The sequence below is a fragment of the Vipera berus genome (genome assembly GCF_964194415.1).
Source record: "Vipera berus genome assembly, chromosome: 4".
Lineage (NCBI taxonomy): Eukaryota > Metazoa > Chordata > Lepidosauria > Squamata > Viperidae > Vipera > Vipera berus.
In genome coordinates this window covers 55,425,984-55,453,235 of record NC_138206.1, presented here as the reverse complement: position 1 = coordinate 55,453,235, position 27,252 = coordinate 55,425,984, and the positions used below count along the sequence as shown (strand labels likewise).

At 40.6% G+C, this 27,252-nt stretch overlaps 1 protein-coding gene across 3 annotated transcripts in view; it reads right to left on the bottom strand.

Moving 5' to 3' along the window:
* Positions 1 to 727: 727 nt before the first annotated feature.
* DYRK1A (dual specificity tyrosine phosphorylation regulated kinase 1A) overlaps positions 728 to 27,252 on the bottom strand; it is a 127,650-nt gene continuing 101,125 nt past the window's right edge. For all 3 annotated transcript variants that reach the window (XM_081327121.1, XM_081327120.1, XM_081327122.1), the window contains 9 exons: positions 13,254 to 13,346; positions 11,549 to 11,737; positions 10,125 to 10,272; positions 8,684 to 8,970; positions 6,928 to 7,074; positions 6,684 to 6,824; positions 4,750 to 5,056; positions 4,398 to 4,522; positions 728 to 3,937 (listed from right to left, as the gene is read on the bottom strand). In XM_081327121.1, coding sequence (XP_081183247.1) covers positions 3,311 to 3,937; positions 4,398 to 4,522; positions 4,750 to 5,056; positions 6,684 to 6,824; positions 6,928 to 7,074; positions 8,684 to 8,970; positions 10,125 to 10,272; positions 11,549 to 11,737; positions 13,254 to 13,346 — 2,064 coding nt within the window. In that variant the 3' untranslated portion in view covers positions 728 to 3,310. The remainder of the gene's footprint in view (positions 3,938 to 4,397; positions 4,523 to 4,749; positions 5,057 to 6,683; positions 6,825 to 6,927; positions 7,075 to 8,683; positions 8,971 to 10,124; positions 10,273 to 11,548; positions 11,738 to 13,253; positions 13,347 to 27,252) is intronic.

Sequence of the window (27,252 nt, the reverse complement as noted above, 5' to 3'; positions counted from 1 at the left end):
AAGATATGGAATACTGAGAATGTGCATGGCCCATTTTCTGAACATTGCATACAAGAGACTGAACAAGCATGTTTTGACTTTTGGTTTAACAGCTTCTCACAGCCATAAACAATACAATGATGCAGTACAATACATCCCTGCACATTACCTCATACTGAGGTATCAAGTGAAAAGGATAATCAATTTTAAAAACCAAAATAAAATTATGATGAATGGATTAAGAGGTTCTAAATGTATCTTTTTTTCAAAAATGTATTTCTAATTTAATACTTTAACTTAGTTTGGGGAAGTACATTCCTGTAGTGCTGTGGCTGGTTTGTAAGCTTGTTGGCAGTATCAGAACTGTTTTACAGTTTGTACAGCTGTGAGATCACTCTTGTTTAGGCACTATATAAATAAAAGAAATATATGAAAAGTACTTAATGTAAAAATGTATACAATTAAAACCTAGAAATTATGCTTTACAGTCAGAATAAAACAGAGAAGAGGTGTGGGCATTTCAAAAAATGTCTTGCTATTTGAATTAAAAACTCAAAATAATATATTACACCTCCAAGTTTACTTCCATATTCTTTTAAAATCTGTCTCAAATGTTTCTAATATTTACACGTTACTATAATCATACCTAGCAGACCAGGCCTTGAAGTAGGTTAATTGCATAGGAAGATTTTACTATGTTTACATTTTATCTTGTTATTTTTTTAAAGCACAGTAAAGAGTCTGAGGACAAATTATTCAACTGTTTATCATACATAAGACTGCATGACTATAATACAAAGGGCTTGTCTTTTCATTTAACGTTACAATATACACAGCAAGTCCGGACTAGATCTTACAATCTGAACACAGGTATTTAACCTTTTCCATGCTGTTTATGTTTACAATGCACAGAAGTCCTGTAACCAAACTGTGTAGTAAAGCACACAAAACTGGACTGTAACATAACACAGTATGCAGAAGCACTGGAGTTTATGGTTTTTTCTTTATGTAAATTTAAAAACAGTATTTTTGGTGCTTGTTAAGGTATGGCAACCAGCACAAGAAAAATTACCCATATTTGTTACCCTTATATTCCTAGACAGCAGTACATATTGGACTCCATTTTGTATTGCTAAGCATAATGCTCCATTGTTGTGATGACAGCCTTTTGCTCAGCAAACATTTTTGAACTACAGAAGTTCAAAAACATCAATTCACAGGCTTGATATCGCAATATAAAATAAATATGGATACCTTGATAAAAAAGTTGCTTTACAAAAACTCCTTATTTCTAAAGCATTCTTCCATACTCCCACTGTATTCAGCCTCTCTGTTGCCAATATAAGGAATGATTATAAAAAGAAAGAAAAAAAAATTGTTCAGAAGAACCGACCTAGTTTGCTATAAGGACTAACCAGTCTGAAGTGCACGGTATTTTGTTGAATGGCCTTTTAAACTAGTTTACTGGCAGAGGTAGATTACTGCTTCTGTTCGCGTAAAGGGCAAAACGGTGTTAATCTGGAAAGATAACCACTTTATTACCCTAATTCCTCTATTTTATTCACAATGTTCGTATCTGTAATTTCAAAAATCTTCAAAAGGGTTCTGAAATTTAGCAACTGCCGATCACGTTAAATTAAGGCAGCAGACCTCCTGCTAAATACAGCCTACTCAGCCTCAGGTTTCACTTGGACCTTTTTTTTTTACTTTGGGATCTGTTCGTGTAATCAAGGTCTTGCCTTCAGGTTTACATTTATGCTAATAAGGGATGCACAAATTAACTGCTGGTTTCATAGCTTCTGGCTTTACTGTCCTCCCTTTTACTTTCAGAAGCTTGAACACATTTATAATGCAACAGATGTTATAGTGTTGAATTAGATGTCCTATCTATCATGTTCAATACACAGACTGTTGTAAATGTATTGGCTATGAATAAACAACAGTTCCAGTTTTGTTTAAGCAATAGTACAGCCATAATTTTCAACTGACATTTAAAAATGGTCTAGTTACACCTTGTGTCAAAGTGCAGACTGCTACATTATTGGTTACAGACATCTATGTGCTATAAAAACAGCTTTGGTACAATAAATTATCAAAAAAGAAAAAAAATTGTAAAATTCACAGCATAATTGTGAGGCAAAAAAGCAGTCACATAAAATTCTGCATTTTTAAAAATGTTCAGGTTGAACAGAAGACATCTTTGTGCAGAAGTAACAGTGGAGAAACCACGTGCCCAGAAGAAGCAAAAAGAGGGAGAAGACGTAGGAGGAAAGGAAAAAAGAAAGTGAAAAGCAGAGAGGAACACAGTTGTAGCTATTTTCATCAAAAGCAAACCACTACTCCTGTGACCTTCAACCAATAAGGAAGTCAGCTTTATGACACACGCAAAGTGACCTTGCAATACCTTACAATAAGTGGGTCACAAAGTCTATTTTAAAAGAAAGGCCTCTGGAATTACCCATTCTCTGTGTTTTCAGCATTAAGGACTGTCTGCAAAAGCATGTCCTCCAAAAGTGATTGCATCTGAAATGGTAGGCTCTTCTAAACTTAGAGTCCAAATCCATAAGGCCAAAGGTTATCCCAAAGACCACCACTTAAGACTTCCCCTGGACTGGTCAAGACCAACCTGTTGATTGCTTCTCAGTGCACCTTACTTACAGGACCAGTCTTATTTCAATACTAACTGATTGTAGCCTCAAACATGAGACACAGAATCCCAATATAATTGCTGCTTTGATTCTCAGTAGGTTCAGATAAGGAGTCTTAATCACCGCCACTTAGCATGCTTCGTGTGTCTCATGAACACCATTACAACCATTCTTTTTACAGCTAAAGATTCTGTTTTGTAATCTTAAGGTCCCTCTTCCTTACAGTACTGCTTTTTTGTGTTCATGTATGTTTGGGGAATGGAAATTCATTATTACCCCCCGCCCCTCCCGCCTTAATATTAAAAAAGGAAAACCTCAAAATGCCCGTTTATATGATTCTGGGCATGCCTTAAAATATGCTTGCAACTAAGATCAACTCTTGAATATTCATTCTGTTGAACAAGGGGAAAAATATATGTGTGACTTGGTTGTAATAATTAAAATGGGCAAAAAGGTGAGAAATCTTCTCAAAGCTCTATCTAGGATAGGTATGAACATGGCTCTAAAAAACTTCACTGCAATCTGTTCAAGTTTAAAAAAATAGTTAGCTTTGCCCTTCTGTAGCGGTTCAATAAGTCTATCTCCTCCTGATTCAAGCAGCTTTGCACTTTTTTTTCTTTTCTTTTTTTGGAAAAACACCACTTCTATAAAAACACACAAGAAACAAATCTGTTTCAGTTTAGTCACGAGCTGGCCACAGGACTTTGCTGAACACAAACTCCTGTCATGGGAGATTCTTCCCTATCAATTCCCTGTCTCATTGTAAGATGTCCTTCAGTCATGTAATGAGCAGGACCTGCGTTAGCAGAAAACTGGTACGTTGGGTGTCCTGCTATGCCAGTTTCTTGGTGTGGATTGGAATAGACTGTTAAATTGACGTCCATAGCTCCATTTTGTCCAAAGTCTAACGCATTAGCAGCCACGGGGCGGTTCTGATAGGCCTGATTGCCTTGATTACCAGTTGAGGAGGAAGATGTAGAGGAAGAAGTTGTTGAGGAAGACAGGGATGTCATGGAGTGGTGACCATGGCCCACCTCCATGGAATCTTGGGTGGACGAGCTGTTTGTTGGAGAATTGTAGACCCTTGGCCTGGTCCGATTACCCAAGGCCTGCTGTCCATGATGATGGTGGTGATGATGGTGGTGGTGATGGTGGTGGTGGGAATTATTTCCATGATGATGGTGTAATGCATTTTGCTGCTGAGGAGTAACATGGAAAGAGGTTTCTTGAACTGGATGGGTTTCAACAGTGACTTGTGTAGGAGCTTCAGTTCCTGGCCAACCAAGAGGAGGAGGAAACTGCTGTCGAACCTATAACAACAACACAGACAAGCACACCAACACAAAGGAGGGATTATTTTACATTATAAAATCTAAACAAAGCAGAGTTAGACTTGTACTACACTGAACTTGATTTATGTGTTGCCAAAAAATTAACAAACTTAAAAAACTGAAATATGATCATTACTTATTAGTATTTCTCCCCTGCAGTATTACAAAAGTTATTAGATATGACTATCAAATACGTCTTTAACAAAGCATAAGTCAACTGTTCAAACAATTTTAGCAATGTGATTTAGAAGGAACTACATTAGCTTTTTGGCAATTATTTCAGTTTTAATCAGATTATCAAATAATTTTCTGAATGATAAAAAATATTAAGTTGCAGAATTGGTAAAAGATTGTTACTGTAGTGTGATCACAGAGCAGAAGTATTTGGTTATTTAAGCATACCAATAATTAGTTAACAGAGAATTTCTTTCAAAACTACCTGAGGACTGTGCGCTTCACAATCCATAGCTTGTACAGCAGCAGTGAAGTGTCCACCACTATGTCGATGCTGGTGTGTTGGATCTGACCGTGCTCTTCCACTGTTGCTTGTCCCCGAAGAGCCACCTTTAATCATAAGTAAAACAAATACGTGGAAGATGATATAATCAGACATTTTAATGTGACAACCGGAAGGCATAATAAATAAATAAGATTACTAAGGGGAAAAAGGGTAGCTAGAATTTTAAAAAGGAGAGAGAGCCCGATTTAAACTAATATAAAAACATTTGTATTTACATAGTAAATATGCTTCCAATGACTTCATTCCCAAAATGTAGGAATCACGAGAGTACCTGAGCTTGAAGATGTGCTAGAAGTGGTTCCTGAAGACTGCGACTGCTCCATAGCAGGACTTGTAGAGACACTGTTGCTTGTGTTTGTACCTTCATCTGCTGTTTTCTTAAAGAAGCTATGCTGCAGAGCATAATAAGGTTGAATTCGGGTTTTTGGATCATAATCAAGCATCCTTAAGATGAGGTCTTTAAACTTCAAGTAGTCAGCTACGGTATGACCTGACTCCCCAGCACGACGCCCTCCTGGTCCTCCTGTTTCAACTCCAAGTATATTGTGAAGTTTACGGGTTCCAGGTGGTTTGTACTCCTGTTGGAAAATTAGAAATTCTTCACATTTAAAAAATATAATTGCATTTTTTATTATTTCACATCACTTTGCTAACAATATAAATACTTCCAGTTGTTGTTTATTTGTTTAAAAAAAAAACAACCCTGGTCTTGATTTAGGGTATTTTGGTTTTTGGATTTGACTCCAGGTGACTGGCTGGATGGGTCCCTGAAGTCTTTAGAGGCAATTTAGTGTTCAGATTAAGGCATCAGGCTAGAAACTGAGAGGCCGTGAATTCTAGTCCTGCCTGAAACACAAAGCCAGTTAGGTAACCTTGGGCCAGTCACTCACTCTCAGCTCTAGGAAGATGACAATGGCAAAGCACTTCTGAAGCCTTTACAGTTATCAAAATATTAACAATCTTCATTTGCTTTAAAAGAAAACCAAAGAGAAATAATATCCTTATACCACAATAGGTAAGAATTGCCATAAGTAAATGTAACGGTATGTGGGAAAGACCTTGGTGAGGCGAGTGAAGAGAGACACTGCCTAAGAAACGATCAGACAAGAGAAGGAGGAAGCCCCAGTGGCTTAATGGTCAAAGAAACTTAGGAAGGAGCCTCTTCCCCCCCCCCCCGCGGGTCAGGCTGTTAAAAAGTAATGGTGAGAAATTTCAGACTTGCAAGATTTTGTTATGTAAACTTACAATAAAGTAGAATTAGCTCATCTAGCTGTGTTTCCTGTCTGGTTTACTTGGGAGGGTGGACGCCAAATTTGCAAATCTGAAAAGTACAAATCTCCTGCCACTTTTGACTTGACCTAATTAGGCCATGTCCTTCTTAAGTTTCTTTCTCTGTTAAATCTCCTTCTCTTGACATCATCTTTCCCCTCACCTCTGAAGGTCATTCCCACATGCCATGACAGTAGATTAATGTTAATATTCATGTATTATAACAGACCCTAAGATCAGATGTCGATACTTAGAAACTATTCCCCTATGAATATTTTATTTATTTATTAAATTTATATGCTGGTAAGATGGGAGACCAATACATTTAATAATAAATAAATATAAAATAACAAAAAAAACCCAAAAAAGTAATTCTGGGTGGCTTACCACACCATTTCCCTATGACTTTCCTAGTTTAGAAAGTTTATAGTATGTGAGTAAACATATGCCACAGAACAAAACTTAAGTGCAACTTCCAAAAGTGTGTATATGTGTGTGTCAGTATGTGCCTATGTTGTTCAGTCTCTTAAACTCTAAATCAAAATAGAGGTTGGGGTTGGGATGCCAGTACATTTTTTTTATTTTTTTAAGTTTTCCGCTTATTCTTTTTAGTAAAAGCTGTACAGTTGCAATAATTGTAACAATTGCTGCATAGTTTATTTGTGACAATGTATATAAAGTGAAATATTTTTGGACTGAAAGCTGATGTACGCTTGCCATTTATTTTACTATTACACTCCCTAATAGTAGGAAGTATTAATAATTAATTAGAGAAAATAATTTCTCTATGTGGGGAAACTGTTCTCAATTAAATCAAGATTAGCTAAAAGTAAAGTAAAGATTTCCCTTGTCCAGTTGATTCTGACTCTAGGAAACAATGCTGAACTCTGTTACAAACAGATTAATCTAGATCAAAGATTCAAAATATCTATTTACCCTTTTCCCATCTTTGGTCTTTTTTAAGGTCCAAGAGCCGTCTGGCAACTTCTCAAAAAACTTTTTTGCTTTTGGTGCTTGATCAAGAATATGAGCAGGTGGTATACCCAAAACTTCCACTATTTTATTCATCTGATCAACCTGTTTCAAATAAGGAAAATCGATTAGAAGTGTAACCACATATTTAAAACTAAAAAAAAATGCCAACCCAACATAATATAAATGCATATGAATATAAACAAACCTCATTTGCTCCACTGAAAAGAGGTTCTCCAGTGTGCATTTCCACTAAGATGCAACCAAGGGACCACATATCAATTGCAAGATCATAAGGCATTCCCAACAGCACCTCGGGTGATCGATAAAAACGACTCTGGATATATTGATATATCTGTATTTTATAAACAGAGACATTAAATAATCCCAAAAAAATTCTAATTAGAAAGCAATGATTCGATATTGCACATAATTTAGTTGAAATACAAAATGAGAAAAACATTCTTTAAATGTTACACAAAACCTGGTATTTAAGAAGTTTAAAAGTTAAATATGGAATTATACAGCAGAAAATGTTAAAAAATAGTTTCATGGACTGCAATTCTGTTTCCTTATTTGTGAAAGTTTCTTACGATGTTGGGAAACTACCATTCAGCAGGGAATAACCTGCCCCTCACTCCTTCCTCTCACATACAAACACACAAACACACACACACACACACACAAACAAACACACACACGTGTTCCCTGAAACCTTATCTGTTTGTTCCCAAGAGAGGCAAGCACTCTGGGAAGATTCTTATATTATAGATAGGATGCAACAAAGCAGTCAAATTTAACCCTTCACATGTGGATCTGATTGCTTGTGCCTGACGTATGTAGAATTACAAGCCTCCTTCAAGCAGAGTTCAACTTCTGGTGATGCATGGACATATGATGCATGGACATATTTAAAGAAAAGAGAATCTATTTAACTCGTTGAACTGTGGAGCTGTTTGCTTCCAGACGTTTTAATACCCAAGTAGATAACATCATCAGTGTTAAGCGAGTGCAGAATTAGATTCCTGTTTATCTACAGTAGGAAACAGAAAAACTAGAACACTTCCTCTCCAGCAAGCAATGCTCAGATAATCAGGGATTAATATCAGGCAAACAATCAAGTAAAAAAACTATACTCTGACCAAGAATTTACAAAGGAAAAAAAAACCACACTTGCATCAACATTGGCAGGGCAAAATACTGCACATAAACAGGGAACAAATCTTGCACTCACTAGCACTGGTGATATTGCTTAGTTGGGCAGTGAAACTTCTGCAAGCAAATAACCAACCTCAGAGAGTAATAAGGATTCCACATCTATGTATTTTCTTGACAATATGACAGCGGTTTGTTGTTTGACCTCTTTGGGCTTTAAAAAAAAAAGCTTACCAGATTAGTCTACTGATTTAGAATTCAATTATGGAATCCTTGACTCAAACTTTCAAAGTATAACTTCACTTCAAAACGAAAACAAAACTGTCCATCTGCTTTCTGGAAAAGAATTACTCTGCTTATTTGAGCCATCAAAACTATGCACTGCAAATAGATTTTTATTTATATATATATTTATATTTATACACACACACACACACACACACACACACACACACACACACACACACACACACACACAGAGAGAGAGAGAGCGCATTCTGGCTATGATTTAGTAAAGAGTTCAACAGAGCTTAATTGTGCACTACACTGCAAACAGGATTATCATTTACTGTTATGGAGACTGCAGCCACATGGATATATATGCTCTACATTTTGAATGCCTAGTTAGGAAACATGCAGAAGCATGGGTGGTCCCTTTATCACTAAAATGTCCCTTTATCACATTTTGCTTATTTTGTCCTTATGTAGTAATTAGGAACATATAAAATTATTTTTGGAGTATGATGATTTAATTAAAACAAAACAAAACAACAACCAATACTGAAATATCTTGAAGTGATAACACTTACCCTCTGTCCAAGCTGGCAAGAACTGCCAAAATCAACTATTTTGATAGCGCTTCGTTTGGGGTTACACAGCAAGATGTTCTCAGGTTTTAGATCACAGTGAATGATACTAAGTTCAGGAGTTGCAAGAAAAAGCAGTGCAGTACACATCTGTTGTGCAAACTTTCGCGTCAAGTTCAGTGAAACCCCTCTGAAATTTGTATTCCTCAGAAGGTCATAAAGATTATAGGAGAGCATTTCAAAAACTAAACAAAGATGGTTTCGAAACATAAAGTGACGCTTCAAATGCACTGAAAGAAAAAAAAAGGGGGGGGGAGGTGTTATATCACAGGTATACAGCTTCAATCCTTGAAGCATCTTCCTAAGGAAGCTATTGTTTTCCAAAGGCTTCCCAAAAGTCTGCCAAACTTTTTATTTTTAAAGTACAACTGTCCTTTTACTTTTCTATATCCATAACCAAAAACTTCCTTTGGGGAAAAAAAAAGTTACATAAGTAATTTATTTCTCTGAAAATCACATGATGCTAAAATTAAAACCACGACACCTATTTTTCTAAAAAGTACAGATTAGAATGACTTCCTATGCTTGAGGCTTCAGGTTTCCACTGACTTTTCTTCTGATCAATACACAGCCTTTCTGCTTAAACTATTTGAAATTAGACTGAAATTTAATTGAACTAAATGCAACAATTAAAGAACTATGCTGCTGCCATTACAAAGAGAATGTTTGTCTTTATTTTCCCAAAGATGCTTTTTCACGAGGCAACTCGTGAAAAATCATCTTTGGGATAACTATGACCTGGATTACTGAGAATCTCCATAGACATTTGCCTTTATTTTGTTTACCAGAATCAACTAAGCATGTAAAAGCAAATTTCATTAATGTTTAGTGCTGCTTTAGAATCGCTTTTATACATGACATCTGATTCTGTAACAGAATGCCCAGCAGATAATTAAACCATTCTGAATTACATAAAATTAACTTTAGTTACAGAACTGTGAACTGTCATTAGTTCAGGAGCAAATACTACTTTTTTATATAATTTCGCAATTATAAAAGTGTTTTAAAAATGCTTATACTGAGTGTTTCCCTCCCTTAATGAATAGTAATAACTTTCTGCATAGAACAGCTATAGAGTAAGTAATAACTTTCTGCATAGAACAGTCATCCAAAAGACTAAAGTTTTTTGAGGCAATTAAGACTAATTTTACAAAAATACACCTAAATCGAATACATAACCAGTGAAAAATTAAGAAATTATCAAAATTATTACGCAATGCTCCTTAAATAGCCTAAAACTGTATATTTGCAAAGATTAAATGAGAAGGCTTTTTTAAAGGAAATATAACATAACCTCAAAAAGACAATGAAAATATAATGGTTGATCATTAGAAAGGTAAAGACTCTGAGATAGTCAAAAGCTATCTCTTGAAAAGATAAATACCTATGTAATATTTCATTTCTGTGTCATGTTTGTTCATAAGCTCGAGAAGTCGCACTTCAATTTGGGCTTGATTTAGGAAAGCCTTCTTGTTCTTTATAATTTTAATAGCTACCCACTCCTGTTCCACACGGTCGTATGCCTTTACAACCTGTAGAAATGTAAGTGCAGAAATGTAGAAAAGAAAAACATGAAAGAGATACAACTGCATGTTAAATAAAAAAGACAAAACAATTATTGAAATAAAATGCCTTCTATAAACAGAACCTCTTTAATACCTTTCTGAGTGGCTCTATTTGGATGGTTTAGAAACACTTTAATGTAATCTGAATAAGAAACTCAAGTAATGAAGTTTAAGCTAACTTATAACAAAATCTCTAACCAAGATAATTGTGGTAATATTCCTTATTCCTGTTGACTGAATAAGGCTTTTCAGTTTTAACCACATGTTCACCAATGTTTATCTGCCAGTGAAAGTGAAAAATATTCCTGCTTTAGCTGTGGCTTCCACACATATCCAAATCCATTCCGGAAGGCAGATGAATTTTCTGGAGCATGTTTCATAGTGTTTTGGAGATACAAGAATAAAAGTAAAGTAGGAAACACTATGAAAATAGTTCTCTTGCAATACTAAACAATATCTTTATTTGACAATTAGCTCAATTTAAATATTGTGGAGGTAAAGGAAGAGAAACCAAGGTAAGCTCCATCATTGCAAAGTTACATTATTCAAGCAATCCAAATTAAAAACTATCTGGGAAAATAAAGCATAAAAATTTGTAAAAACAATAAAAACTGTATTCTTACAGTTAGTACAACATAGTACTGGTGGAATTTATATTTCAAGCTAACAACTTTAAATGATAAAATTTCTTTGTAAAATGATTTCCATTTCTAAATAAAAATTAAAAATTCATTTTATTCATGAACATTCTGTGGCCCTCTGGAAGCCCAATCTGGGCGTCGGAAGCCTTTTTCCAGGCTACCGCCTCCCAGAAACAAACCTCCGGAGGGCTGTGGAAGCGTCCCCCAGCCTCAGATCCAGGCGGCAGCAGCCTGGAAAAGGCCTCTGGCACCCAGATCGGGCATCCCGAGGGCCACCGAAGCATCCCTGGCCTCACTTCTGGGCAGTATCGGCCTGAAAAAGGCCTCCAGTGCCCTGGTCCAGCCTCCGGAGGGCCATGGAAGCATCCCCCAGCCTCAGATCCGGACGGCAGCAGAACCCACGGCAGAGAGGAGACGGATGTTTTCAAGGTGAGTCCAGCGTGGCATGAAGGGAGGGGAAAGCATGAAGTATCTTGTGGTCGGGGGGGGCCTTGGGGGCCTGTTCCCTCACTAGGAATGTGATTAGTGTATCAAAGATCATCCATATATGAATTGGATAGGATACTGCTTTGTTGCTTTTATTCGAATTAATCAATCATTACCTGTCCAAATGAGCCTTTGCCTATTAAAGAATCAATTTCATAACGATCCATCCATTTTTCCCCATTTTTCACAATGTAGTCATAGTTATCATCATCGTATCCATCGTTATAAACCTTCCGCTCTTTTTTGTGACTAGAATCATCTCCTTGTCCCTGTTGATGTCGTCGCTTCTTTTTTGCATAGTAAACCTGAGATGAGGAAATGCAATTATTGCATAGCCAGTTTGTATCATACACTATTGCAAAAGAGACTGAAATGGTGAGAATTTAATTGGTAATAAAATGATAAAATGGTGATTAAAAATAAAATGGTGATAATGGTGATATTAATCACTAGATTTTTATTTTACAGCATAACTTAACCGTTAAAAAGGACATAGGCAAGAGTATGGATATTGTTTCACTAGCCTCTGACCAACTGCTCTGAAAGCAAATCTGGAGCTGCTGAAATATAACAGCCAGATACAACAAGTTCAGTAAATTAAAGAAGTCTGAAGCACAGACTTCCAAAAACAGGCATAATTTTAAAAGGTGCAAAAGAAACACACGCATTCATAGTTCAACCTATATGACATTAATCCTCTGTTTTATTACCAAGAACATTGCTCTACTCTGTGCTAAAAGTAGCTTTGGATAATTTTCCTCAAGAAACTAATGAACAAGTACAATGTCTTTTGACTCATTTAACTGAATTCTCTTTATCTTTTTTTAGGGCCTGAGTGGATAACAGATCATTTTTAGAGTCTGTTATTTATGTAGTAATACTGAACTTTTAAGCACTGCATAAACAAGAGTCCTGGTTTTTACATTATTGATCAATTGGCATTTAGACAAAGGGCCATCTTTAATGGCAAAGAGAAGGGACCAGAACAGTTTTAGGCAATAAATATTTAGTGGCTTTCTGATGGCTGGAATCTGGACACAAGCAAGAAACATTTTTCTGCTTTCTACCTGGCTTGGAGAAAAGAAAGGAAATCACTAACATCCAGGGTTGCAAAGCCTTGCAAATAAGAATATTGGCTATATTCTATGAAAGAAAGCTTTGCTATAGTGATGGGCATTTTTCTACCCTCTCAGAAACAAGTCTAAAAACTATCTGTCATTCAAGTGAAGTAGATAAATCAACCTTAGTATTTTATTGCATCTCCCGCTTTTCGTTTATAGAAAAGACAGCTTTTCTTTTCTTTTTTTAACAGATAAGTACTTTTGTCTATAACATTTGCAACGGTAAGAATAATTTCAAAGCAGAAAAATATTTTTAATAATGCAAAATTAGAAGAAAAGGATAAAAAGAGCAGACAGTAGCCATTCATACAATATAAAAATAAATATATGCAAATAAAATAGGAAGGAAGGAAGGAAGGAAGGAAGGAAGGAAGGAAGGAAGGAAGGAAGGAAGGAAGGAAGGAAGGAAGGAAGGAAGATTTTAAATACCATTCTAAGCAGCTTTTTCCTCTTCTAAAATGCTATTCAAGTGGTAAGTATTCTTTCAAAGACTATATCTCCACTCAGCAGTATGTATTAATATAAATTTAGAAAACACTTTTTCTTTCTATTACATTTGAATGTCCAAAGAAATGCATTACAATAACAGATTAAGTCTATAGATTTAGCTTGCATTTTAGTATTAGTAAATGCATTCTAGTCACAATAAACAAACTTATATCAAAAGAAAAGTTAACTCAATGAATTATGCAGATTTTACCTCATTAATATGTTTGTATGTTTTGATCAAATCCACAGACAGTTTCCTTAAAGGAGCAGCTGCTGGATCACGGAAAGTTAGTGGCATTCGCCTCTGTAAAATAACAATATCACATATAACCTTAATCAGATAAATAAGAATGTTACTTCAAAACAATGTTTATTTTTCATCTATGAACATATAGTAGATTTTGGTTTATACACCTTTTTATGAGATTGTTCTTTTAAAAACAGCATAAAACTAAATTGCCTTATTTGTTAGAAAATATAGGGCAACTGTTTCTAAAGCAGATGAATATTCTTTTGAAGAAATCCTTTCAAATGATAACGGCATCTCTTTCTAGCCTATGTTGACATTGCACCAAGAATTCCAGTGAACAGATATGAATCCTGTCCTGATAAATGCAGACTGTCCTTAAGCCATAATTTTTGGAATATGGCCAATATTCAATAAGCAATAAAATAAGCATAGGAGCTTGAACACAGTGACTGAAGCAGCCTTCCCTGATGGATTTCAGCAGCAGAATCTTCCACATAAAACATCTACTCCTTGAAGAAAGCCTGTTTTAGTAATTTCTACATGTTTGTATTGAAGTATCTTGAAAATACAACTACAGTTCTACATGTTACTTTTTCCCAAGCAGATCAAACTCTGTGGATGCCCGCCAGGCAGAGGCAACTTCCTGCCATGCTGAAGTATTTTACAAAAGAGTGTCTTCAACTCAGAGGAATGGAGAATGCACATTATAAGGTGCAAACCTCAAATAACCTTAATATAGAAGCAGAGACTTTGAAATTTGATAGGCAAAATGAAACATACACCAATTTTAAGTAGACTGTGCTGTCAATATTAGCAATGATGTTAAAAGTTCTAATGCAAGGCAGGTAACATACAGGCTTAAGAACCCTCAACTGACACCGTTGAAATCCAATGACAAAGTACACAGGATCAATGGCCAGTTTAAGCGTTACTAGTTGTTTTACACTGTAGAATGCGAGTGAAGTATTAAACACAATTTGAACATCTACCTCAAAAAGGAGAAAAAAAATCTGGAAGACCTTTGGCCCTCTCACTTGCACAATATAGTACAATCCTGTTTATTATGTGTAGGGTTCAGGGCCAAAGTAGTGTGCTACCCTCAGTTATGGAAACAAAATAAACTCTATTCTGAATATTTAAAGATGGATCTTTGAAAGTAAAAATAACCTGCTTAACCTCAGGACAGCTTCCAAGTAAAGTATCTATTATCCAGGATTTAATTCTGATGAACATTATAATCTGGAATGTATTACAAAGATCCAGGTAAGAGAAAAAAGGGATTCATTTTTCCCAGTTGTCTGTCAAGTCACTCTAGGATGTTAACAACTTATAGCTGTAAGCATACAGCCTGCAAACCTTTTATAGAAATATCCATAGTCCTGCAACACTGTATCCTACAATCTGACCAAAGCTTCAACTAAACGCTAGTTAAACAAGTCATACATAAAAAGAGTGTATTGGGTCATATTTTTATTGAACGTAGTCTTTGAAGCCCTCTTAAGGGCTCACTGAATCAGGTATTCCAATCAATGAAATGATAAATGAGTTACAATCCCCAACATCTGTTTTTCATAAAACAGGATCATGGAAGAGAATCAAATCCTCATCATAAGAAGATCTGACCTTCTTATATAGATTTCCCATGTATTCACATTCCAAATGACTGGGAATACATCAATTTAACAGCCAAGCAGTACTGATTATGTACTCTCACATTCGTGTCAACTATTAGCACACATATAAATATTTTTTTCCTGACTTCTGTCCCTAATCTCAGGTCTCCCATCCATCACCACTGTAATTACCTCCCTTCACCTTTATTGTAGATATCCTTCTTTCATTCCATGCTTCCCAGCATTAGAGCTTTCTCTAGAGAGCTAAGTCCTCACATACTTTTATTACATGGATAATTTTAGTCTGATTAATTGTGCCTTGAGTGAGAACTCTTGGTTGATTTGTTTGAATCATCCTTTTCTTTATTTTCTTCACTGGCCATTCTCAAGAGTCTTCTCCAATATCAAAGTTCAAAAGCATCAATACTCTTTTAAACCTGCTTCTTCGAGATCCATTTTTTCCCTATAAAATATCACAGGCAGTATTATGGCTTCCATGTTTCTGATATTTGTAAGCACAATCACAATCATGGCTTCTGAATAACTTCTCCAGGCGTTCAAGATGAGCCATAGTGGCACAGTAGTTAGAATGTAGTATTTACAGGCTAACACTGCCCACTGCCAGGAGTCTGATCTGATGGGGCTCAAGATTGACTCAGCCTTCCATCCTTCCAAGGTTGGTAAAATGAAGACCCAGATTGTTGGGGGCAATATGCTGACTCTGGAAACTGCTTAGAGAGGGCACAGTAAAGCATTGTGAAGTGGTATACAAGTGCTATCTAAGTGCTATTGCTATTCATGATAATTGACTTGACTATTTGTTCCTTTTCTATTGATGGTTAATCTTAAAAAGACCGAAGTAATCTGTCTCTTCAATATTTTCATTATCAATTCTAAGGCTGGTTGTTCTACATATTTTTTCGCGGACCGCAGTGCATGGTTTTGTGTGCTGCCTGCATCTCCCGGATGGGGCTTTGTTTGTGCAGCCCGGTTGCTGGCATGCCGCGGCCCGGTACTGGTCCACGGACTGGGGGTTTGGTTGGTGACCCCTGTATTAGAGCTTGCAGGTCCTACGCATTTTCAGCTATTGGTGTAGTGTTATCAGCATAACAATAAGATTATTCATGTTTCTTCCTCCAGTTTTAAAACCACATTAATATTCTTCCAGTCCAGCTTCTTATATATATACATACATACATACATATGTACGTATGTGTGTGTGTATATATATATATGAATGAATGTGTGTGTGTGTGTGTGTATACATACATACATATATATATATATATATATATATATATATATATATATATATATATATATATATATATATATATATATATATATATATATATATGTATGTATGTATACACACACACACACACACACACATTCATTCAGCAGGTAAGTTAAAAAAAGAGGAGGGAGGAATGTACACTTGCTTTGCTCCTTTTCCAACCTAGAGACAGACTTTTACCGTGTTCTGTCCATACAGTGGCTTTCTGACCTGTATATGAGGACAATGAGATTTTTTTCTATGTATATTCCAGTTTGATGTGATCAATACAACTAAAAGCCTTCCTACAATCAATGAAGCACATATGGATTTTTTTGGGTACTCTTTGGCAGTCTAAATTATCCAGCATGTATCAACTATAATGTCTCATGTTCTTTAGTTTTGTCTAAAGCCAGCTTGAACATCTGCCATTTTTTTTCCATGTGAAATTCTAATCCACACTGGATGATCATTTTGCCAGCATGTGAAATTAAGGATATTATACAATAATTTGCACACCCACTTTAGTCTCCCATTTTTTTTTTGGTATTGAAATGTTGAATGACTTCTTCCAATCAATGGGCCACTGTATCATTCCCAAAGTTTGCTGACATAGCTTAGTTAGAACTTTCACTAATTCTCCTGTTGCTTGCTTATTTCTATGGGTAATTACATCAGCACCTTTCCAACTTGGTAATGACCAGAGTTCTGGTTAACTTTATCTTTTAATACTAGAGTTTCTTGCAGGTAAGCAATATTTTCTAAGATATCCAATATTCTTGGATAATGACATCTTTATTGCGCAATCTTCTCCACCTTAATCTGTTCTCCTGTGAATTGGTTACTATTTATCCATTAGCTTCCTTTAGCACAGGCATGTCAAACTTGTGACGTCATGAGACGTATCACGACTTTTCCCCCATTGCCGGCAACGGGGTGGGCGCAGTTTCGGCGTGACGCATCCGGCCCGCAGGCCAGCAGTTTGACATGCCTGATTTAGTATATCACTTTCAGGTTGGAACCACCTTCTGAATTCAAAGGTTTTCCTTGGTTTTCAATGTCTGTTTTTATTATCCGTGTCTCTACAGATATTGTTAGAAATAGAGAAATATCACCATAAATTCTTCCCAGAATTACAACCCAACAAAAATAATCCCAATATGATGCTCAAGGAAGCTGCAAAGAACTCCTTAGTACCGACAAAAATATATAGGCCGCTCATACGTTCTCTGATGTAAGTGTTCATCAGTCTACCAAAGGGGAAAATGGAACAATAGTAGTATGCATGGAAATATACCTAGGAGGAAACCACTCCTTTCCAGAACATAGATTTGACAATAGTCACTTGGATCATGCAGTAGAAACAGTATTCTGTGACATGAAAATCAAATTTTTTAGCAATAATGAGAAATATATCTGGAGAAAATGAAGCACTGAATTCCAAGAGATGAACATTACACTCAACTGTGAAGCATGCAGGCACAAGTATGATGATTTGGAATCTCAAGACCCACCTGAATGCACACTAATTTGGAGTCTCAAAAAATCGGGTCCTCCCCCCCACCCCATGCTAGATTTTCGCTGCCATACTGTTTAACTTTCTTTAAAGTTTACTTGATGCAGAACGGGCAAACTTTAAAGAAAGTTAAACAGGTATGGCAGCAAAAATCCAGGAGTGGGGGAAAAAACCCACTTTTTTGATATGCCAGACTAGCGTGCATTCATGTGCTTCCAATCTCCTTGCTTGCTGTAAAGCCAGATTAGAGTCCTCGGGCCGCTCCTTCTAGCCCATTTCGGAACCGGTCCAAAAACAAAGGAAATAGTTCCCATCCCACCTGATTGGTGTGGGGCTCCGTTTCCAAAGAACCTCTGCACAGGCTCCGGACAAACTGAGATCCGGGACTGAAAAAGCAGCAATGCGAGCGAAGGGCTGTTCAAAGGATTGGGGAAGCCTTCCCCTGCCTGCCTCCACTTACTGCCGCCGTGCAGCATGTCCGGATCGCCTGTCTTACCCCCCCCCTCTCCACTTGCAGGGTACTGGAGAAAGTCTCCCTTGGGCATGGAGCAGGGCGTCAGCTTCAGTCGGTGCTTGCAGGGTGACGGAGGGGGTCTCCCTTGGGGGTTCTCCCACTGTCTCCTTCTTCCTCTTCCTTTGAACAGCCCTTCGCTCCTATTGCTGCTTTTTCAGTCCCGGATCTCGGTTTGTCCGGAACCTGTGCAGAGGGTCATTGGAAACAAAGCCCTGCAGCAATTGAGTGGGGTGGGAATGATTCCCTTCGCTTTTGGACCGGCTCCGAAATGGCCAGACTCCTTCCTATACTGCATCAAGTAAATTTTAAAGAAAGTTAAAACAGTCTCGTAGCGAAAATCCAGGAATGGGGAAAAAAAACATCCCATTTTTTTTAGACACCAGACTAGCCGTGCATTCGCGCCCTTTTGCTTGCTGCAAAGCCACATTGCAGCAAGCAAGGGATTGGAGGCACGTAAATGCACGCTAGTCTGGCCATTCCGGAGCCGGTTCCCTGAACTCAAGAAAAAATTAGGTATCAGTTCTTCTGGACCAGTGCAAACCCCGGCTGAACCCTACCGCTGGTGTTGTCCCTTCTTAAACCAATGAAGTGCTAAAGCCACAAAATGCTTTTAGGAACCGCTGAAGCCACATGTTTTCAATATATAGGTAGTCCTCGACTTATGGTCATGACAGAGACCAGAATTCCCTTGCTAAGCAAGGTTGTTGTTAAGTGAGATGTGCTCTATTTTATTACCTTTTTTGCCATGGTTAAGTGAACCACTATAATTGTTAACTAAATCATGCAGTTGTTAAGCGAATCTGGCTTTCCCTGTTGACTTTGCTTGTTGGAAACCACCCAGGAAGGTTGCAATTGGTGATCATATGCCCTCCAGACACTGCAGCTGTTGTGAATACAGGCGAGATGCCAAGCATCCAAGTTTTGATCATGTGACCATAGAGATGCTGCAATGGTCATAAGTGCTCCGACCAATTGTAAATCACTTTTCTCAGCGCTGTCATAACTTCGAACAATCACTAAACAAATGGTTTTAAGTCTAGGACCGTGGTGGCGAACCTATGGCATGTGTGCCACAGGTGGCACGCAGAGCCCTCTGTGTGGGCACGCGTGCCGTTGTTCCAGTCCTAGGCCTTCAGCTGGGTTTTATAAAACCTTTTCGCTTTAGGCCTTCGCCGCCGTGTGCAAAAAAAAAAGGTTCAATCAATCAATCAATTTCAACTTCTCACGGGGAAAAAAAGATCTCGCAAAGTTGGAATTGATTGATTGAATTTTTTAATCCCACCCAGTCTGCCTTTACCACCGCAGCCACGCCCACCCAAGGGGCCATGCCCACCCAAGGGGCCACGCCCACCCGGCACCAGACGATACATAACTGGGTTTTGGGTTGCAGTTTGGGCACTCGGTCTCTAAAAGGTTCGCCATCACTGGTCTAGGACTACCTGTACAGCCTATTTTCAGTCATTCCTGAAAGCATTGTGCAGTTTCAGTCGAGGACTGCCTGTAGTGATAAACAAGCTGCACAGGTGGTCCTCAGGTTATGACCACTTTTTCAGCCACCAAAGTTACAACAATGCTTAATGAGTGGTAGTTACAATTGGTCCTCAAAATTCTGGTTGCTTCAGGACCTCCATGGTTATGTCATTGCAAAGCAATAGGGAAGCCAGCATCTCATACCTCGTAGCATTCCCCTGCCTGCTTTGCCTGGGAATCACAGGGTGTGTTGGCCTGGATCAGGCTTACGTACCAATGCTCCATAGCACATGGCCACAGCACCCCTGCCTGTTTGTAGAACAGGCTCTGCCAACCCACCGGCACTCCATAGGGAAGCCCTTCCCAAGCTGCCCATACTCCATAGTGCCCATCCACAACACCCACAGCACCCTGTATCACCTGCCGGTGGCACCTTCCACCCCGTATACACACCATACTCCTTGCCTTCCTGCTTAACAACCAGCAGGGTTCTGGGGTTACAATAGTGACCAGGATTGCCACTGCTAAGCAGTGCAGTGATATTATGTCCCACTTTATGACCACATTACTTAGCAACAGAAATCCCAATCTCAATTGCTCTCGTTAACTCAATGTCTATCTTTCAAGAAAATTATTTCCTTTTCTTTAATCAACTAACTTTCCCCCATTTTATTATATTAATGTATGTCTGGAAGAACTAAAGAGCCTCGTGTTGCGGGTGAAGAAGGAGAGTGCAAAACGTGGGTTGAAACTTAACATTAAGAAAAGCAAGATCATGGCATCTGGCCCTCTCAATTCCTGGCAAATAGATGGGGAAGAAGTGGAGGTAGTGACAGATTTTATTTTCCTGGGCTCCAAGATCACCGCAGATGGGGACTGTAGCCAAGAAATTAAAAGACGCTTGCTCCTCAGGAGGAAAGCCATGGCAAATCTAGACAGCACACTAAAAAGCAGAGACATCACCCTGTCAACAAAAGTGCGTATAGTCAAGGCTATGGTCTTCCCAGTTGCAATGTATGGCAGTGAAAGTTGGACCATAAGAAAGGCTGAGCGCCAAAGAATTGAGGCCTTTGAACTCTGGTGCTGGAGAAGACTCCTACGAGTCCCTTGGACTGCAAGGTGATCAAACCGGTCAGTCCTAGAGGAGATCAACCCTGACTGCTCTTTAGAAGGCCAGATCCTGAAGCTAAAACTCAAATACTTTGGCCACCTAATGAGACGGAAGGACTCACTGGAGAAGAGCCTAATGCTGGGAAAGATTGAGGGCAAGAGAAGAAGGGGACGACAGAGAATGAGGTGGCTGGATGGAGTCACTGAAGCAGTAGGCGTGAGCTTAAATGGACTCCAGAAGATGGTACAGGACAGGAAGGCCTGGAGCAGGGGTCAGCAACCTGAAAAAGGAAAAGAGCCACTGGGAACCGGTTCCATCACACATAAAAAAAAGTGGGAGCCGCGTGCGTGCGTCCATGCACGCGCATGCGCAAAAAACGGGTTTTTCTTGCGCATGCGCAGACGCGCGTGGTTGCCATTTTTTTTATGTGTGATGGAACCGGTTCCCGGTTGCGCAACGGCGATCGCTCATTTGCAGAGCTACCGCCTTCGGCAGCCTGCAAACGTGCCGCTGCAGCTTTCCCAAAGAGCGGCGCCGCTGCCCGTTCGCGCGGAGGTGCGCGCGCACCTCTCCAAAGGTTTGGGGAAGTGCGCGCGCACTTCCGCTCGTCCGGAGAGGTGCGCGCGCACCTCTCGGAATGGGCAGCGGCACCGCTTGTTGGGAAAGCTGCCGCGGCCCGTTTGCAGAGCTGCCGCTTTCGGCAGCCTGTAAACGTGCCGCGGCAGCTTTCCCAAAGAGCGGTGCCGCTGCCCGTTCGCGCGGAGGTGCGTGCGCACCTCTTCAAAGATTTGGGGAGGTGCGCGCGTACCTCCGCCCATTCGGAGAGGTGCGCGCGCACCTCTCCAAACGGGCGGTGCCACTCTCCATTTGGAGAGGTGCGCGGGCACCACTGCCCGTTCGAAGAGGTGTGCGCGCACCGGGCGGCTGGGAGCCGCAAGAGATGGCTCAAAGAGCCGCATGCGGCTCCGGAGCCGCGGGTTGCCGGCCCGTGGCCTGGAGGAACGTTGTCCATAGGGTCGCGATGGGTCAGACATGACTTCGCAGCTAACAACAACAATATGTCTGGATAAGATACTTCCTTTCTATCCTTGTATCTAGGTTTTCTGCTTTGAATGATCTACATCAGAATCTGAGGATTTTAATACTGCCAAAGATGATATCTTTATGGGATATCTGATTTGGTTAGACCTTATGCCTTTTATTTTGTAGCGGTTATTGTCCATTCTATTGGAATGTGATAAGAATGTGGTATTGGGAGACATCTCCCTTCTGGTTAGGTCTTATGGTGTTAAAATCTACATGTCGGTGGAGGTCATTTAGAATAGTGACATCAAAGACTGTGAGTGCACCATAAATCTGGTTCCCAATGTCAAGATGCCCATCAAGAGACAATACTAAATGTCTACTAAAGCAGTGGCCCCCCCCAATCTTTTGGGCATCAGGAACCAGGTCCGTGGAGGAAGATTTTTCCGCAACCAGAGGAAGGTGGTTTTGCATGCGGTCTGTATCCCATGGATGGGACTTTGCTTGTTTGTATGGCCCACCTACTGGCATGCCGTGGACCGATACCGGTCACGGACCAGGGGTGACCCCTGTACTAAAGAACTAGAAACTCTAAAACAATACTTGGACTCTAATTTGCAAAAGGGATTCATATCAATATCTCAAGTCTCCTGCCTCGGCTCCCACCTTCTTCGTACCCAAGAAGCAAGAACCCCAGCAGGCCTAACAATAGGGTGGTTTATAATTACAAAGCTTTGAATGCAGTGACAGTAAGGGGCCATTATTCACTGCCATTAATTCTAGACCTCTTAGACAGACTGCAGAAAGCACACATTTTTAAGAGGGTGAACCTCTTAAAAATGTTAGGGTTAGGGGTTGGGGTTAGGGTTAGGCTCGGAGCTACCAACTCCACCAGGACTTGAATCACCAGGATGAAGACTAAACAACAACTAGACTGCGTCTCATGGGCCAGGATAGATGACCTCAAGGAAACCCCAGCAGATACTGTAATCCTTTTCGCGATGGAGGGAGGAGCCCTGAAACAGAAGGGAAGAATTATAGTTCCTCTCCCCGGTGCAGGAAAGAGGTACTGCACCTTGGCCATGACAATCGAACGGCAGGGCACAGGGTGTGTTCAAAACTCTACACAGAACCCTAAAGAGACTTTTGGTGGCCTAGGATGGCGGCAGACATCAAGGAATATGTGGCCTCTTGCCACACATGGAGGAGGGCCAAACCCCTCCATCAAGCCTGCAAAGGGCTCTTCCAGATGCTATCCAGCCACTCCACCCACAGCATACAGTCTCTTTAGATTTCATCATTGACTGAATGAAGAGGATGCTGAGAAGTCTCCAGATCATTTAACTTCATTGACAGAACTGGACATTTCCCACTCTTTTGGCCAAAAAGCCCTAATGCTCTTGAAGGATCTCTGCTGATTTCCAAACTAAAAGATGATATGATTAGACACTTCATTCTACATGAAACATTCATGCATTGAGCATTTCTTTTAATTAAGCAGCTGACTATTACCCGCTGTCCAAGGCTTCGCTATCATTCCAGTGGAGATGGATCTTTTCACCAAGATGGCTCATTTCATAACCTGCAAGGGATTGCCCAATGCCAGACACAACCCAACTTTTTCTAGACCATGTCTTTCGCTACCACGGCATGGCCGCAGCACTGACTTCAGACAGAAGTATACAGTTCCAATCTAGGTCTTGGAAAGCACTTTTCCAGCTCCTAAATATTAAGGTCAATCTCTCCTCAGCTCATCACCCTGCCACAAATTGAGAAGCTAAAAAGGTGAACCAGCTCCCCCGACAATATTTTAGGTGCTGCTGCACCTACAGCCAAGACAACTGGCCATTCTTATTGCCGCTTGCAGAATTTTCTTACAACAATTTGCTGCACTCAACGACCATGTATGGCACACACTGTATAAAGTGTCTAACCACCCTGCTCTGGACTCAACTATCCCAGATGTGGTTGATTTCTTATAGGAGCAACTTGCTGCCCAAGACCTTTTGAAGCAACAGCTTGAGCAAGCAAAGTAGGCTTACAATAAGGCAGTGGATGCCTATCAGCGGGAGGGTCCACTCATAGCAGTAGGAGACAATCTAGCTTTGGCTCTCTACCAAGGTCTTAGCAACTTGAAGATCTTCCAACAAGCTAGATGCTAAATTTAGCACCTAAGACAGGCATGTCAAACTCGTGACGTCACGTGACGCTGCACAACATATTGCGACTTTTTCCCCATTGGTGGCAATGGGGTGGGCGCGGCTTCGGTGTGACGCATCCGGCCCGTGGGCTGGCAGTTTGACATGCCTGATCTAAGTTCTCCAACAAATCAACCCTATATAGCCTTCCATCTCCAATTACCTACCTCTAGCAATGAAGGTGCACCCAGTATTTTACCTATTCTTACTCTCCAAACATGCTCCCCCAAGTGCAATACAATCACAGTGCGCCTCCCCCTCCACCACCAGTCATAATGGAGGGAGAACCAGAACATGAGATGGAAGAAATACCAGACTCTAGGAAAAGAGGTAAAGGCATTCATATTTGAACCACTGGAAAGACTACCCGGGAAAGTGCACAGTGTGCTCATGCCCCTGATTCGTCATTCACGAGCACTTCCCTGACAAGCCATGGTGAACCAAGGTCCACCTCTATATCCAGTCTCCTCCAGAGGAACCTATTGTGGAAGAGTTTCACCGCCCCCTCTGGAGGAAGGATGACACTTGCCACAATGGGCCTTCCACATCTGGCCTTCAATTCCCAGGCAGGGGAGGGAACTTCTAACAATGTTTTTGTGTTGCAGCAACCATGACCTGGCTTGCCAGCTACTTTGAATGAGGGGAAGGCGGATTCCTTTGAGACTGGTTCCCTTTCAGCTTTGCCAGGTTCCTATGAGAACTCTTAACTTTGAAGAGAAAAGGACCACAGAACAATCCAAGGAAGTGGGGAGCAAAGTGGAGGGGGGATGTAGGAGATGACCAGGCTGAGCCTGAGGGAAGAGTGAAACGCGTCGTCTCAAATCACTTCACACCCACAAGAGTCTAGCCCACCCTGAATTCCACTGACTCTTATCTACCACCAATCTGCTTTGACCCTTAGTAGTGGACCCTTGTGGAGAGCATAAGCTTGCAATAAACCTTTACATACATTGTGAACTGTCTGGACTTCTGATTTCTTGTGCTTGACAAAACTAAAGGAGATAAAGCAGAGGAAACAGACGCCTAGAAAGCTATTGTAGGGTGATAAGCAATGAACCCCAATGTGAGTGACAACTGCTGTTAGGGCCTGCTGTTAGGTAGTAAGAGCAGCAATGCTTTTGCAGTTGTCTACTCTTATTAGAAGGGCAAGGAATGGTTCTGGCGGTTATTCATAGAGTTGTGAAGAATATGCTAGTCCAGAGGTCCCAAACTTTTTGGCACCAGGGACCGGCTTCATGGGAGACAACAATTTTTCCATGGACCGGAAAGGGGGGGGGGGAAGAGAGAGAGGGGAAGTTTCAGGATGATTCAAGTGCATTACATTTATTGTAAATTTTCTAAACAAACAAACAAACCAATGATGCACTTTATTTCTATTATTGTATTAGATTAGACCACCTCTAAGAAAGTGGGAAGGAAAAGAGACAATCCTAAACTCAACCTTCCAGCAAAACTAACCAAAGACTCAGCATGCTGAGGAAGTGGTGAAAAAAACCATTCAAAAAAGAGAAACAGAGAGGGAAAAAACCATGACAGAGAGGGGGGGGCCATGAGAGAGGGAGGGAGGGAGGGAGGGAGGGAGGGAGAGAAACAGAGACCAAACCAACTCAGCACTGTCCAAGCCCAGCAGCCTTGGAAAAGGTGCAAATGAGAGAGGGATTCCCTTGGAGACAAAGTGCTTAAGGGGAAATGTAGCTTTTCCCCTTCACCATTGTAAGCCAGGTAGGAGGACGCTTGGCTTGCAGACTTGGAGAGCTTCACAAAGAACGAACAAACGAACGAACAAACACACACACACCAAATTAAACCTCGAAAAGCAGGCAGGATGTTGCCAAAACATGAGATACCTGGAGCATTAAAATAAAAGCAAAAAACCCAAACAAAACAAAACCCCAGTTGAAGTGCAGCGGAGCCCAGCGGTCTTAGAAAAAGTGCAGACGAGAGAAAGAATCCCTTGGAGACACAGTGCTTAAGGTGAAAGTAGCTTCTCCTGTCCCTATTTGCACCCTGAGAAAGACACACACACACACACACACACACACATGCCTTGGGGAGGGGAGCCTCCTCTGAGGTTTTGGGGAAGCCCCCCTCCCTTAGAAGAGGAGGAGGAAGAAGTAGTAGCAGGAGGAAGAGGGATCAGGACCAGGAGGAGGAGGAGGAGGAGGAGGAAGGACACAGAGCTCAGATGTTACAAACCAATTGCAAGCACAGCCGCCGGAGGACCTTACACTGAGCAAGAGAGCTTCTGCTCTGCTACTCTCCCGCCCCTGCCCAGACCCCTGCAGACTTGCCGCATTCCTGGAGGTAGAAGACGCGTTTTCAGCACACCTCCAGCTGCACGGCCCAGTTCCTAAGTGGCCGCGGCCCAGTACCGGTCCGTGGACCCGGGGTTGGGGACACCTGTGCTAGTCAATCTTATTTGCTCTAAGTTGAACTCTAACCATGTTGCAGGTCCTGTGGCAATTATTGGGATTAGGTCTAGCTCAATTATCTAGGGAGAGTCTGATCCTATTGTTGTTCTTACTACCACAAGATAGGCCAAAGGAAGACAATAGAGTCTTCCTTCAATAGGCTTGGAGCTGTTAGAGCAGCAACTTCTGTTAGCTACATGCCCTTCGCCCTTCTGTCTGGTCATTGCCTCCTGAGAAGGGAAGGAAAATGTGATTAGGCTCTGACAGTAGTTAATTTTTCTTTGAGAGAGGGAATGGTTCCATCATCTCTCAAGGAGGCTCCCCCAAAGCCATCACTACATCCCATGATACTGGACAATTATGACCTCTATATTTGATTACTGTAATGTGCTCTACATAGGGCTGAACTTGAAGAACAATTGGAAGTTTCCATTAATGAAGAACGTGATATAGCAGCAGTTAATTTATCAGATACCCAGCATATATGACAGACATGTCAAACACAAGGCCCGGGGGCCGGATCCGGTTTCATGTGGCACGCAAAGCCATCCTGGAAACAGTGAGGGAACGGCCCCCACTGCCTTGGCCCTGGCCCAGAGACCCTCCTTCTGCCAGAGACCCTCAGATCTGTCCCATTCCAGACCAGGCCCCCATAGGCACCCTTGAAGCGAATGACGTAGAGCTGGCCACGCCCACCCAGTAGGCCATACGCACTCTAGCCACACCCACCCAGTAGGTCATGCCCACCCTGGCCATACCCACCCGGCCCCCTGAGGGCAACCGCAATGCTGATGCGGCCCTCAATGAAATTGAGTTTGACACCCCTGA